The sequence below is a fragment of the Plectropomus leopardus genome, chromosome 9, assembly GCF_008729295.1.
Source record: "Plectropomus leopardus isolate mb chromosome 9, YSFRI_Pleo_2.0, whole genome shotgun sequence".
NCBI lineage: Eukaryota > Metazoa > Chordata > Actinopteri > Perciformes > Serranidae > Plectropomus > Plectropomus leopardus.
The window spans coordinates 19,795,892-19,810,814 of NC_056471.1; the positions used below are offsets into that span (position 1 = coordinate 19,795,892).

General features: G+C 38.2%; 1 protein-coding gene across 1 annotated transcript; it reads left to right on the forward strand.

Annotated features, from left to right (window-relative positions):
- The first annotated feature begins 6,222 nt into the window (after nt 1-6,222).
- On the forward strand, nt 6,223-12,623 carry zdhhc24 (zinc finger DHHC-type containing 24). The gene is made up of 3 exons (XM_042493136.1): nt 6,223-6,800; nt 9,625-9,902; nt 11,307-12,623. Exons 1-3 carry the CDS (start codon nt 6,496-6,498, stop codon nt 11,597-11,599), a joined length of 876 nt encoding a protein of 291 aa, XP_042349070.1. The 5' UTR covers nt 6,223-6,495; the 3' UTR covers nt 11,600-12,623.
- The last annotated feature ends 2,300 nt before the right edge of the window (nt 12,624-14,923 follow it).

Below are 14,923 nucleotides of genomic sequence, written 5' to 3' on the forward strand. Positions count from 1 at the left end.
GTTTTAGTCCTTTATTCTCGGGTTTCGGGATGTCAGAAGAACCCATTTAGCTATAAAAGTCATCAAACTCATCCGAGTCACCTGCTTGATCAGACCTATTTGATTTGTCCGGCTTCGCTTGAAAAGTCATCACGTTGTCACAAACGGCTGAAAAGATAAATAAACAAAAATCACCATTTTTTAGAACTTTTTATGTATCCATCCAGTATATCCTTTAATTGTAGCGACTGGTGATACTGTACCTTTGGTTTTCTCATCAGCTCCCACGTCCTTTTCACTAAAAATGCGTAAAAAAAAATAAATTTGACATTTTCCAGAATGTAGTTTTTCCATCAAAGAAGTAAAAAAATGACTCACTCTTTTTTCTGTGATTGTTCTCGAGGTGCGAGGAGATTCTCGACATCATCATCCTCATCACTGAACTCATTTGAGTCACCATCAGAGGATCCCATTTTACCCCCCTCCGCTTCCTCCTCCTCCTCCTCCTCCTCCTCATCTTCCTCACTCGCCTCCTCGGGGATGACGAGCATCTTTTTAGATCTGAAAACAGAGTGAAGATCAGGTGGTGACGCTTGCGATTAAAGAATTAAATAATCTGAATCATTTTACCTGCTCTGTGGTAAGATGATGCTGTCCTCTGAATCTCCTTCCTCCTCTAGTGCTGCTTTGTCTCCTTTCTGCTCCTCTTCCTCCTCTCCTGCATCTTCCTCCCCTTCATCTGACTCTCCTTCCTCCTCCATGCTGTCCTCACCTCCTTCACTCTTGTCCTCGCCCACCTCTTCATCCTGAGAAGAACCCTTTTGTCCGTTTTCACCGTCTTCATTATTCAATCTGTCTGACTCTTCTTCATGATCGCTCTTTTCCTCCGACTTCTGCTCCTCTGCCTCGTCTTCTGCCTCGTCCTCCTCTTCCTCTGTTGTATTCTTCTCTTCAGAAGCTTCATCATCTTCCTCCAAATCTCCCTCCTCTGGCTCTTCATCTGTCTGACTCTTCTCTTTTCCTTCAACGTCATCATCTTTATCTCCCAGCTTTTTCTCACACTCCTCTTCCTCGTCTTTTCCTCCCACACTGCTTTGTTCAGAGCGGCTGCTCTCCTGCTTTTCCAGTTTCTCTCCATTTTCAATCTTTACACTGACACTTCCTGATTCCTCCTCCCTCTGGGATTCAGACTCCTCACAGCTCTCTGATTTGTCGTCAGGACTTCGATCGCCCACTTTTTCGCCCTTTGATTCCTCGATTGGACTCCCCAAATCCTCACTCGTAGACTGACTCTCCTCCTTCTGACTTCCTGATTTGTCTCCTTTGCTTTCCTCTGCTACACTCTCAGCCCTCGGTGATCCAACAGCAAGTCCACCACTTCTCCTTGTTCTCCTACTGGAGCTGTTTTTACTTTTCACGGAGGAGTCGTCACTTTCTGAGCTTTGGGCTGCAGCGACTGCAGCAATGACGATGGCACTGAAGGTCTGAGATGACCTGAAGTAAAGAATGGATGAAAAGAAATGAAATAGTAGGCAGGACAATAGATTAGTGGTTCCCAACCTGGCAGTAACCCAAAAAGTTGGAGTTGCAAGATTGTCAGCAAGAAAAAAATCTCACTCTCCTCCATTTTTTCTTTCTTTTGTTATGATATACTGAATAGAGTCACCTCCTCAGTCCTGTAAAAACTATCAAATGGAAGTTGAGATGTGCTTTGCTCTCCCTTTTGTGTGTATTTCAATGTATAACTCATTTTTATTTATTAACCTTTAACTAACCAGAAAAACATCTTTAAATATAAAAAAAACTTTTTCAGGTGTTTCCTGGTCAGAAGAGACAGACAAGCTTAGAATAAAAACATAAAATTTAATATGAAACTCAAAAACAAAGCATAGAAAATGTAAAAAAAAAAAACCACTAGCATTACTACAAAGAAGGACTGAAAAGTATATTTAATGCTAAAACTGACCTATAAAAAACTAATGTACCTGTCTGGAGGAAAGGGGTTGTTTTGGGGTGACCACTTACAAGTACTTGTAGTTCTCCCGTTCAACTATTAAAGGTACAGTTCACCCCAAAATCAAAAATGCATATTTATAGTTCTATTATATTCAAGAGAAGGCAGATATCTGTACAAACTCTCTGCAACTCACACCAAAACAATCTAGATTTATAAACAGCACTACAAGTAAGAGGATAAATACATATAATTCTGATTTGGAGATTAAATGTCCCTTTAATCTATTGCAATTATGTTTTCAAAATTCCTAGATTGGTACTAGTTGTGCAGCATTGTCTGATATTTGTGTTCAGTTACCCGCTGGTCTTTGGTGTGTTGTAATTCAATGAAATTGCTCACATTTCATTTCACATTTCTTTCGTTTAAAGGCAGACAAGCCAGACGAGTTGGGAGCCACCAACACAGATTCACATCAAAGAAACGAATTAGGGATGTAGGTATGTAAACTGGATGAAGCAGACCAGCAGGTTGGATGAGAACTGCATTGAAATTTTACAGGCTTGTGCGGTATCTAGGGATGGCTTAGTAAATTGGGTGTAACAATTACAACATAAATATATTGGATATTACTTACTCCTTAGAGCTGCAGCTTTCTCTGTCCGAGGAGAAACACCGTGAACTTCTCCTCTTCTCCTTCCTCTTCCTCTTCTCACTGCTGACTCGACTGGAGTCCCTGCTGCTCTCACCGCTCTCTGCATGGCCACCTGACAGACGAACTAGATACCGTACGTACACACACACACACATACACAGACAAAATTAGCTAAAGAAACACTCAGGATCAACTTGTCATATCTTCTCTCCTCACCTGGTTTGATGTCCAGCTCCTGGGATAAATGACTGCTCCTGCTCCCGACACCTCTCTCTCTCTTTGAGCTCGGTGCCGTGCTTGTCTCAGCCTCCTCTTCCACCACCTGCGCCACCCTCATCTCAGGAGGAGGCTCCTCCGTGTGGAGCAGACCCCACAGAGCCTCAGAGCCCGAAGGGACCCCGGCTGCACCAGCAGCCCAGGACCAGGGGTAGTCGGACTGCTGGGAAGCCCAGCCTGGTGGATTGAGCCTGGGTCCGTGGTGATGATGAGCGGGCGTGGAGGTGAAGTGGTGGAATGAGTGAGGATGTGGGAAGATGCTTGGTGGGAGGAAAGATGGAGGGCCATGAGAGGAGCCCTGAGGCCGATAGGGGGCTCTGACAGGAAACCTGGCTGTCTGGGATTGAGGGTGGGTCTGCCAGGAGGGCTGCATGTAGGGGAGATGAGGGGAGACGTCTTGGTTGTAGTCTAAATGATTGTTTTGGTTGTACTGCTTCGGAGGTGCAGCCATTTTTTGTGGCTTTGTGGTAGCACCTGCAAGTAAAGATACGTATGAGGAGTTTTAATGTGTTTGCAGAGTTCCTGCGGATCCTTAAAAATTCTTAAAAGCCATTGGCATCAGAAATCTAAAAATAAGGCCTTAATTTGTATTAGAATGACTTAAATTAATCTTTCAAAAGTCTTTAAAAATGTTCAGTCATGGGAAGTTGGATTTTTCTTTTTTCATTGTATTGTAAAATCTCAAAATAATTAGCAGCATATTTTTTTGTTTTTAAATAATTGACCAAAATCTCTATGCCATGATTGGGAGTCCAGGCAGTGAAATTTCACATGCAGAGGGAAAAACACCAAATCATCAAGAAAATTTGCTAACAACTGTCAACTATTGGCCACTTTGGTTGGTAAACCAAATCAATTATTAAAACATAGTATGTTAATTTTCTTCCATGAGTTCCACTCAAAAAAAGTTTTTTTTCCTCCACATAGAAAGTCCATATTTTTCACTGGACAAAAGATGTCCCTCTTTATGTTATAATAAATATTTAGGCAAAATTGTCCTTCAGTTTTAATTATTGTAAAATTGGACTTAAATTTCATTCTGAATGGCATTCAAAAAAGTCTTAAAAAGTCTTATATCTAACATGCTGTAGGAACCCTGGTTTGGAATTCAACATTAAAACTGAAGAATAAATGTACATGTAACTCTAAAACCACTGAAGAGGAGGACAAACCTTGTGAAAGTAAAGGCCGATCTGCAGACTTTGTCACTCGTTCGTCTGTGTTCTTTAGACATGACCTCAAATAATCCTCCATCCTCTGTCAAAGAAACATTTTTTTCATACAGACGGGGCTGCACAGCAGTAACATGTCAACAGAAAAGCCTTTTACTTTCATAACAAGAAGTTATTTTCAGATATATTTTTGACAAATGGAAACAATCTTATCAGGCAGAATGAGGTAAAAAACGGTTACAATGGTTAAGATTAATAAGCAAAGTTTTGGGTGAAACACTAGGGACATGCCCCCCTCAACATGTAAAACAGTTGCGCCCCCAATTCAAAACAATAAAGTAGCAGAGGACTTTCATTTTGATGAAATTAAAGACATTTACACCATAAATTAATGCAGAAAATTCAATCCAAAAAATTGCCAGAATGCAGGAAATTAAGTGTTTGATGCTCACATACTTAATGAGTTTAATTTTATAGAATCATTTTTTCAGTCCCATTTGGCTCTACAGAAACGACCGAACCTGCTTTATGCATTTACCACAAACTTTGTGAACAGCTTGTACCTTCTTTTGAGCAGCCTGTGTTTTCTCCTTTAGTTGCTGATGCCAGCGGGGGATGCTGTCCTCCAGATATCTGTCATATTCAATCTGCAGGGGTCAAAGGTCAAGAAGAAGGTTCAGCACCAGAGCGTCACAGAGGCAGAAGTAAAGTACAGATATGAGTGTTGTGTTTGTGTTTTTTGTGGCCGTGCACCCGAATAGTTTTCATGGCAGCATTGAGGGTTATCATCTCTCTCAGTGTTTTTTGGGCTTCTTCAAACTGCTGCAGCAGCTGTCGGTTGTGTTTTTGGGCTGCGAGCTCTCTCTCCTTCAGCTCCTGCCAGTGCTGGTGCAGATGCATCGCTCTGCTACAGAAAACACACACAAACACACACACACAGGTTCAAAACATTAACACAAACATGCACAATGATGCATTAAAGCATCTGGCTGCATTTTGTATGTGCACTTACAGCTGTTGATGCCTCTGAGGAGTTGAAAAGTCAGTTTGCAACATCACGTGCCTGTTGACACTGAGAGAACGAGAGTGCATCATGATGCAGCATCATCAAGAGCCGTGCCAAACACACTTGTTCACCCTTGCACACAACCCTGAGTTGACTGAACTAAATTCTCCATCTGACATCACATTTTATCGCTTTAAATATTACTCATACGCACAAGAAGTCCAGTTATATTGTTGTACAAATGTATTCATCAGGATAAATCCCTTGAGATGAGCCATCTTGGTTTTAAGGGGGTCCTATTATACATACAAACATAGATGAATAACAAGAAATGAGAAAACAAAGTCTTGAAAAGACCAAACAAAAATAAACAATTCAACCGCTACACTACAATTAAGACAATGAACACAAAATCATCAGAGAGAGGAGTAAGTGATATTCTGGTAAATTCTGTTTGTAATGATATTTAATGAATGCATGTTTTAAGAAAAAAAAAGTCTAATCCCTTTTCTCTGACTTCAAAGCAAGGATTTTACCTGTTTCTTAGCTTGTGCTCTCTTTGTTTTATGAAACTGTCTCTCCCTGCCCCGGTCAGATGTCCAAGAGACAACAAATTCTCCTTCGGTGCAGCCATGACTGCAGACCTTCAGTGGATGCAGAGATTATCACGGATTAAGACCTGTGCTTTGGGGGAGGAGGGACCAGACACATACTGCCAATCCACACATGGGTGTGCTTACGGGGATAGTCACTAGTGAGAGTTTTTTTTTTAAAGTTTAAAGTCATTTTATTTATTTATTGAAAACAGGCTATGTACAGTTTATAAATATAGTTTTGTGGACATTTTTTCCAACCCTTTAAAAAAAAATCGAAATCTACTCAATTTTGTGTGGCATTTGAAGTTTTGCCTTTTTTCCCATATTAAAAAATGTCCATGCAGGTTTTAAAGGTGTAATATTAATATGTAATTATTTTATATAGATAAATTCATAAATAAATAAATAAAGTTAATAAATATAACAATAATAATAATAATAATAATAATAATAATAGTAGTAGTTAGTAGTAATAATAATAATAATAGCAGGGGATGTCACAAAATACGATCCGCCAATAATCAGAGAGAGGAAGATGTTACAAGCGGAACCATTTTGTTGTTACACAACGGCTGTATTTTCATGTAGCACCCGCTAGCAGACGCTTCATTCCGTCCAGCAGCAGACATCGTGGTAGAAAGAGACTGTAGAGACACCAACCGCGTCTTATTTGAACTCTTACATGACATTAATTTGTCCGGAAGCTATTTAAAGTGTTGTTGATATAATGCGGTTCGTGTAATCCCGCAGAGAGAGAGCTAACTAAGCTAACCAACGGCTGCCACAGTGCGTCTGTCAAATCGGTCCTCGCCCTTTGAGCTGTCAAATCACGGAGACCAGGTGGACGGGCAGGAAACATGGCGAGTTTTGCGAGTAAAGTGTTTTTCAAAGTCGACAAGGTGTGTCGCCACCTGCCCGTGGTCCTTAACACCTTCCTGGTGTTCTCCATCACCGGAGAGGTGAGCTACTTGGTGCTGGTCGAGGCTCCGCTGGAGGCGGACCACAAGAGGACGGTGTGGACCACCTGGTGGAAAGTGGTCCACCTGCTAGCCCAGTACTTCATGCTGGGGAACATCTGCTGGAACTCCCTGCTGTTCCTCAGGACCAGCCCCAGCATCAAGGGGGTGTTCCTGGGAGGAGAGGGCATGGGTCAGGGCTGGAGGTAAGGAGAGGGCTGTGGAGGTTATTGCAGACAAGGAAGTTAATGGATTTCAGTCAGAATGTAGCATACGGCCGCTGTACGGTCCACCTGTGCTCTCCCCATCCGTTATCTCATAACAATAAAAATAAAGTGATTCATGCTGGGTATCGTTTCTGTGGTACACACAAGGCACCAGAGTGCATAAAAAAGCATCAGAATTGAGCTTGTTTGTCAAAAAAGTGCCAGTGGAGGATCTCCCTGCACCCCCCAGACAGAGGTCCCAGCAAAGCCTCTCATGTCCTAAAATCCTAGAAACATCCTAAAATCTGAAGAATGTCCTGAAACCCTTGAAACATCTTAAAATATGACAAAAATTCTTAGATCCAAAAAATGTCCCTATAATCCTTGAAATGCCCAGAAAATCTTGGAAACGCCCTGAAATCCGAAACATGTTCCAAAATATTAAAATATCTTAAAATTGTAGAAACATCCTAAAATCTGAAGAATGTCCTGAAATCCTTGAAACATCTTAAAATGTGACAAATATTCTTAAATCCAAGAAATGTCCCTAAAATCCTTAAAATGCCCAGAAAATCTTAGAAACACCCTGAAATCTGACAAATGTCCCAAAATATAAAAATATCCTAAAATTCTAGAAACATCCTAAAATCTGAAGAATGTCCTGAAATCCTTGAAACATCTTAAAATATGACAAAAATCTTAAATCCAAGAAATGTCCCTAAAATCCTTGAAATGCCCAGAAAATATTAGAAACACCCTAAAATCAACAAATGTCCCAAAATATTAAAATATCTTAAAATTCTAGAAACATCCTAAAATCTGAAGAATGTCCTGAAACCCTTGAAACATCTTAAAATGTGACAAAAATTCTTAAATCCAAGAAATGTCCCTATAATCCTTGAAATGCCCAGAAAATCTTGGAAACGCCCTGAAATCCGACACATGTTCCAAAATATTAAAATATCTTAAAATTGTAGAAACATCCTAAAATCTGAAGAATGTCTGAAATCCTTGAAACATCTTAAAATATGACAAATATTCTTAAATCCAAGAAATGTCCCTATAATCCTTAAAATGCCCAGAAAATCTTAGAAACACCCTAAAATCTGACAAATGTCCCAAAATATTAAAATATCTTAAAATTGTAGAAACATCCTAAAATCTGAAGAATGTCCTGAAATCCTTGAAACATCTTAAAATATGACAAAAAATCTTAAATGCAAGAAATGTCCCTAAAATCCTTGAAATGCCCAGAAAATATTAGAAACATCCTAAAATCTGACAAATGTCCCAAAATATTAAAGTATCTTAAAATTCTAGAAACATCCTAAAATCTGAAGAATGTCCTGAAATCCTTGAAACATCTTAAAATATGACAAAAATCTTAAATCCAAGAAATGTCCCTAAAATCCTTGAAATGCCCAGAAAATATTAGAAACATCCTAAAATCTGACAAATGTCCCAAATATATATATTTGTAAAATATCCTAAAATCTGAAGAATTAAAACATCTTAAAATATGACAAAAATTCTAGAAACATCCCTAAAATCTGAAGAATGTCCTGAAATCCTTGAAACATCTTAAAATATGTGACAAATATTCTTAAATCCAAGAAATGTCCCTAAAATCCTTAAAATAAGAAGTCCTAAAATCTGCCTTAAAATATGACAAAAATCAGAAAGATCCCAGAAAATATTAGAAACACCCTGAAAATCTGACAAATGTCCCAAAATATAAAAATATCCTAAAATCCTAGAAACATCCTAAAATCTGAAGAATGTCCTGAAATCCTTGAAACATCTTAAAATATGACAAAAATTCTTAAATCCAAGAAATGTCCCTAAAATCCTTGAAATGCCCAGCAAATATTAGAAACACCCTAAAATCTGACAAATGTCCCAAAATATAAAAATATCCTAAAATTCTAGAAACATCCTAAAATCTGAAGAATGTCCTGAAATCCTTGAAACATCTTAAAATATGACAAAAATCTTAAATCCAAGAAAATGTCCCTAAAATCCTTGAAATGCCCAGAAAATATTAGAAACACCCCAAAATCAACAAATGTCCCAAAATATTAAAATATCTTAAAATTCTAGAAACATCCTAAAATCTGAAGAATGTCCTGAAACCCTTGAAACATCTTAAAATGTGACAAAAATTCTTAAATCCAAGAAATGTCCCTAAAAATCCTTGAAATGCCCAGAAAATCTTGGAAACGCCCTGAAATCCGAAACATGTTCCAAAATATTAAAATATCTTAAAATTCTAGAAACATCCTAAAATCTGAAGAATGTCCTGAAATCCTTGAAACATCTTAAAATATGACAAAATTCTTAAATCCAAGAAATGTTCCCTAAAATCCTTGAAATGCCCAGAAAATATTAGAAACACCCTAAAATCAACAAATGTCCCAAAATATTAAAATATCTTAAAATTCTAGAAACATCCTAAAATCTGAAGAATGTCCTGAAATCCTTGAAACATCTTAAAATATGACAAAAATCTTAAATCCAAGAAATGTCCCTAAAATCCTTGAAATGCCCAGAAAATATTAGAAACACCCTAAAATCTGACAAATGTCCCAAAATATTAAAATATCTTAAAATTGTAGAAACATCCCAAAATCTGAAGAATGTCCTGAAATCCTTGAAACATCTTAAAATATGACAAAAATCTTAAATGCAAGAAATGTCCCTAAAATCCTTGAAATGCCCAGAAAATATTAGAAACACCCTAAAATCTGACAAATGTCCCAAAATATAAAAATATCCTAAAATTCTGTAAGTAACAGTATTTTTCCTCTTCTTTTTTTTCCCACAGGTTCTGCTATACGTGCGAGACACACACTCCTCCTCGCTGCTCCCACTGCTATGACTGCAAAGTGTGCGTGCTGCGGCGGGATCACCACTGCGTCTTCTTTGGCCAGTGTGTAGGCTTTCGTAACTACCGCTACTTCCTGAGCTGCTTGTTATTTATGTGGTCGGGGCTCCTTTACGCCACTCTGATGAATGCAGAGGTCTTCATCGTCATATTGAAGGAGGGTGTGACCATGCACAGCATCCTGCTGCTGCTCATACCTTGGATCATGCTGGTTTCAGGTACGACCTGGTTTGTCCTCGAGGGGTTGCTCCATTTCACATCTGTTTGTTGTAGCTGTGTCACTTTTTCTCTGCCAGCGTGACTCGTACTGTACACACTGATCAGTAGAAAGTCATCTATAAGGTTTCCTGTGTCGCTGTTTAAAGGAGAATGAGCATCTACGTAGAAACTAGGTATGTCAGAGGAAAGAAAGTGATCGTAAACTTTTTTGGTTTTCTGTTCATAAAGGTCTGCAACTAATGATTAGAATTATTCTGGATTAATCAACACTTCTTTTCTTGATCAATCAATTAGTTTACATTTAAAAAGAAAGACCAAAAGTTCTCACATTTCAGAAGCTGAAAGAGGCAAATGTTTGGCACTTTGTTTGAAAAGTGACTCATACAATTAATTTTGTGGTGATCAACTAATTATTTAAATAACTAATTGTTACAGTTTCTACTTCGATATCACTCTTATAATCAGACATCTAGTATGAGACGCAAAAGGGACAAACTATCAGCAATATGCACTTTGAGATGTGTAATTACGCCCTTGTTTTAAGTTTAATCAGTTCAATTTTATTTATATAACCCAGAATCACAGAACACAAATGTGCCTGTAGGGGTTTTAAATCTGCACAGCATACCACTCTATCCTAAAACCTTCGATTGTGATGAAGAAAAACTCCTTTAAAAACCCTTTATCAGGGAGATCATCTTGTGAAACCTCAGTAACAGCAACATACAGACATGCAATAGATGTCATGTGTTGCCGCCGTCATTATTTTCTTGTATGCTCTATTTTTATCTGCCAGAATTCACTAGAGAGAAAGCTCCGGTCAGAGTGTCCCATTAATCACACACAGAGCTCAGCAGGGAAAGTTGAATTCATAAATACATGGGAATGACACATTAAGAGCCAAATTGGGGACATAAGTGAATGCAAACATTTTTTTAAATTTCTAACAGCTCTCTAAATTTAGGTGCAGCACTGTGTGATATATTTACAACCTTGTTTGTCATGAGATTAATCCCACAAATGTAACCAACTCTTTTGTGTACAGTTTTTTTCTTTCATTAATACTTAAAAGTTATTTTTTAAAATATTTAGAAATTACATAATACAAAAGGCAAAAGTAATTCTTCAAAAAAAAACACAAAAAAACTAAACAAACAAAAAATAAATTAAAAAAACCAACCAGAAAACCCCCCTAAAAACCAATACGCATACAAAACAAATTCATATTTCTACGTAATTATGCACTACAATCTACTATCATCTACAAGCAGCCGTAAGTGAGTCTCATGCATGTGGTGTGCAGTTTAGTTGTCCATGTCAGTCATGTTCAAATTTAACCAAAGCTGAATTTGTATCGCTGGCTGTGATTTAATCAGTGCTGCTGCTGTCCCTTCTCTCCCCAGGCCAGGTCTCAGCACGTGCCTTCGCCTTCGCGTTCATCGCCGACACATGCGTAGTGGGCTTTCTGCTGGTCTCTGCCTTCTTCTTCTTCCATCTCTTCCTGTTGTTTCGGGGACAGACCACCAGAGAGTGGTACTCGACCCGCCGACCCTACAGCCTCGGGCTCCTGGGCAACCTGCGTCACGCTCTGGGCCTCCGCTGGTACTACTGCTGGCTCTGCCCGCTCATCCCGTCACCACTGCCTGGAGATGGGATAACGTTCCAGGTCACAGGGTCGCTGGAGCCCACCCGGTAACAGATGAGAGTCTGAACGTTAACAGACTGCGTGTGTTTGCTTTAGTGGTGATGGTTAATGTTGTCGGGAAGCAGCAGCGGGGACGATCGCCTCGGTTAAAGAAGAGGTAGCTTGTGATGGGATAAAGTTTGTGGTTGACTAAGATGTAACTGGGTTTAAATGTTTACCAGTATTTTTCTCCGTAGCCTTTACCTGTGCTGAGACAAAGAAATGATGGGTCTCCTTTAGAAGGTACGTTGACCCAAAGTTAACGCTCATTGAGGCTGGCCTCAGGATACTAACACAGAAATTAGAGGTGTTCCTCTGGAATACTGAGCACTGAAAATGTATGTAAACAACACTGAAATGAGAATGTATTTTATTGATCCTGACAAATTATTTTTTAATCTTCATAAACAAGCAGTCGCAGCTACTGACTACACCTCCCGGGTGGTCACCCTCATGGGATCACTACTTACATGAGCCTTTTTTGTAGTGTTTATTCTGCCTAAATCTTAACGTCATAGAAATTTGACTTGCACTGCTCCTGGATAGTCCATAAGATTTTAAATCTGCTGTTGTGCGTTAGCCGCTACGGTCATGATGTGCTTGTGCTTTCCATTGGTCTACATCCACTCCTGAGCTCCAGCTGAGCACACACCACACTGAGCTTTTTACTTGATATTATGCAGCAAGTGAGACAATGAGTGCGTTTACATGGACATGAATACCTCATTTATGAGGCTCATCCTGATAATGATCAGATTTGGGACATGGCGTTTACATGAGCGTAGACAAATTGGGTTATTCATATTCTCCGTATACATGACAAATCATAATAATCCAGTTACTGATTACTGCAGTCTGTTAGCGCAGGCGCCTGTGATGTTTGCAAAAACAAAGTGGCAATAGGAGATTAGAGCAACAGGAAATATTAAGCTCTTAAACTCTGCTAGACCGATCACTGGCTCCTGTGTTTCAGCTAAACGTCGCTCCATTTAACCTCATTTTAAATTACATCAGAGATCCCAAACTTTCCAAAGGAAAATTCGGAATTTCTACTGAAATGTTTATAAAACCTGCGATTCACTCTGAATATCACTGATTCCAGAGTTTTCAAAACATTTCATTATTTTACTGTTTTCCAGAACAAACAAACTTACATTTTTTGTAGAACCGAAGTCATACAATAGGTACCTGGATATCATTTTTAACAAGTTATTTAGTCCCAAAATATTCTGATAACGTAATATTTTGGAACTAAATTACCTGTTAAGAAGGATAGTTTGGCTGTGAACAAGTAGCTGTTGTTACTTTGGTTTACAAAATTGTAAGCAAGTTGGTTTGTACAAGAAAATGATCAAATGATTTTAACCTCTGAAAACCACTGATTTTCTTAATAAATCTTTACACTTACATTAAACTTCACAGTAGTGGTTTAGCTGAACTTTAACATTCCCAGTCACAACAAATAAAAATTGGCTACAGTTCCACTTATTACAGCATTATAGAAAAGATAATTCAACAAAAATTTCAGTGCCACTTCAGATGATGTAGCAGTTTAAGACGAACATAAAAAAAACAGTTTTTACTTACTGGAGTAGCAGCATTAACAATACAATCTGAATATATGCTGCAAATCGTGTTCTTCGTTTACGACATCTGTGTGACTGCGGACTTAAACAAAGGATCGGTCGCGTGCTCAAAATAACTGATCCTAGTCAATAAAAAAAATGCACTGATCAGCTGTGATGCTGATCCATCTGATCCGCTTGTGGCATCCTCAGCTCGTGGTTTGATTGATATTTAATGTTGCAGTTTACAGACTGAAGTCAAATAGTGACTCTTTGTCCACGTGTCATATTACATTATCCATGTTTCAGTCAGTCAGGGAATACAAACCCACAGCGTAACAACACGATGTGTACCGACTCGAGCAGCGGCTGTGTCCCAAATCCCTACTACATTCTAACTGTAAACAGTATATACTGTACATAACCTGTACAGCATCCTGTTTTTGCAGTACATATACAGGAAATCAACATTCATTGCTGTTTTATACAATGTGTTTGATAAATACACTGACAATGTTTTTCCAAAAAACAATGTATAGCTTTTTTTTCTGAGGTGCTCCCACAGCTGTTTCACCTGACTGTTTTAGAGTATGTAGGACACACTATATACTCAAAAGCTGCTTTTATTTAGTATGCAGTACAGATTGTGGACACAGCTAACATGTCTCACAGCAGCCAACTGGACTTCTATTACCTCAGTGCAATCTTTTTTTTCCTCCTCTTTTTGCACTTTTGCTTCTGTGATTTTTATCCTCCTAGCCTTAAAATGAAGAGAAACATTTTGAGTATTTGCTTTGACAGGTGCTTTTACTTGTCTTACACTAAATCTACATTACAGCCAAAAATATTGTTGGTAAATATTATTTTAAGTGTTTGCTTAATGTCTGCCTTTTTCTTTTTTGTGCTATTTCATATGGGTCACACCATTTGATGTTTGGTTTTGCCATTTAAAAGTGCTTGAATAAATTGTTTCAAGGGAAGTAGTGCTCCATACAACTTTTTTGTCTTTTGTTATTGTAATTGTTTAAAAACATAGACCTTTTATAATAATTAGCTTATAATTATATGATAATAAAAAAGAGGAAAAAAGGAGGGCGTGGTGCAAAAAGGGGGAGGCTTTTCAGCTTTTTTTAAGCACTGGGGAGGTTTTTTTTTTAATTTATTTTGGCCTATAGGTGAAGGGCATACAACTTTAACTGGCTGTATTTTGTAATTATTTTACTGCTGATTTTTTTAAAGAAAACATGCTTTTCAAATCTGCCAGCAGGGTTTGGAAAAAATTACAAACAAATTACAGCCAAAAACTGTATAAAGAGGAATAATTGTTGGATATTTGAATTTCCTACAGTCCTAGAGCACATTATGAGTGACAGATACTTCCATCGTAACCAAAACTGAGCTTAAAATAGTGATCTTTAAACAAAATCACTTTATTCTATACATCTCATTAAACATTTTGCCAAAAATAAACTATTTGCACTAACCAACCAACATGCTCGACAGGAGTGAAAAACCAATGCTTCTTTAACTCCGGGGCCCAGTTGTTCAAATATGCCACAAAAAAGCACAATATGCAATCTAGGATCAGCTGTTCTGTTTCACTTTTGTGCTGGTTTTTCAAAGAAACATTGGACTGGATCACCCATATCAGATATGAACTTTTCAAGATTACAAAAGCAGAACAATACAAAGGTCTTTGAGATTATCACTTTTAATATTTGTCTTTTTTAGGGACAAAATGCTTTTTTTTTTTTTTTTTTTTTTACTTTAC

Bases quoted from the DNA above. Each gene is read 5' to 3' on its own strand.
- zdhhc24 (XM_042493136.1), top strand. From the start codon at position 6,496: ATGGCGAGTTTTGCGAGTAAAGTGTTTTTCAAAGTCGACAAGGTGTGT. The intron at 6,801-9,624 runs GTAAGGAGAGGG...TTTTTCCCACAG, and splicing joins GGCATGGGTCAGGGCTGGAG to GTTCTGCTATACGTGCGAGA. The intron at 9,903-11,306 runs GTACGACCTGGT...TTCTCTCCCCAG, and splicing joins TTGGATCATGCTGGTTTCAG to GCCAGGTCTCAGCACGTGCC.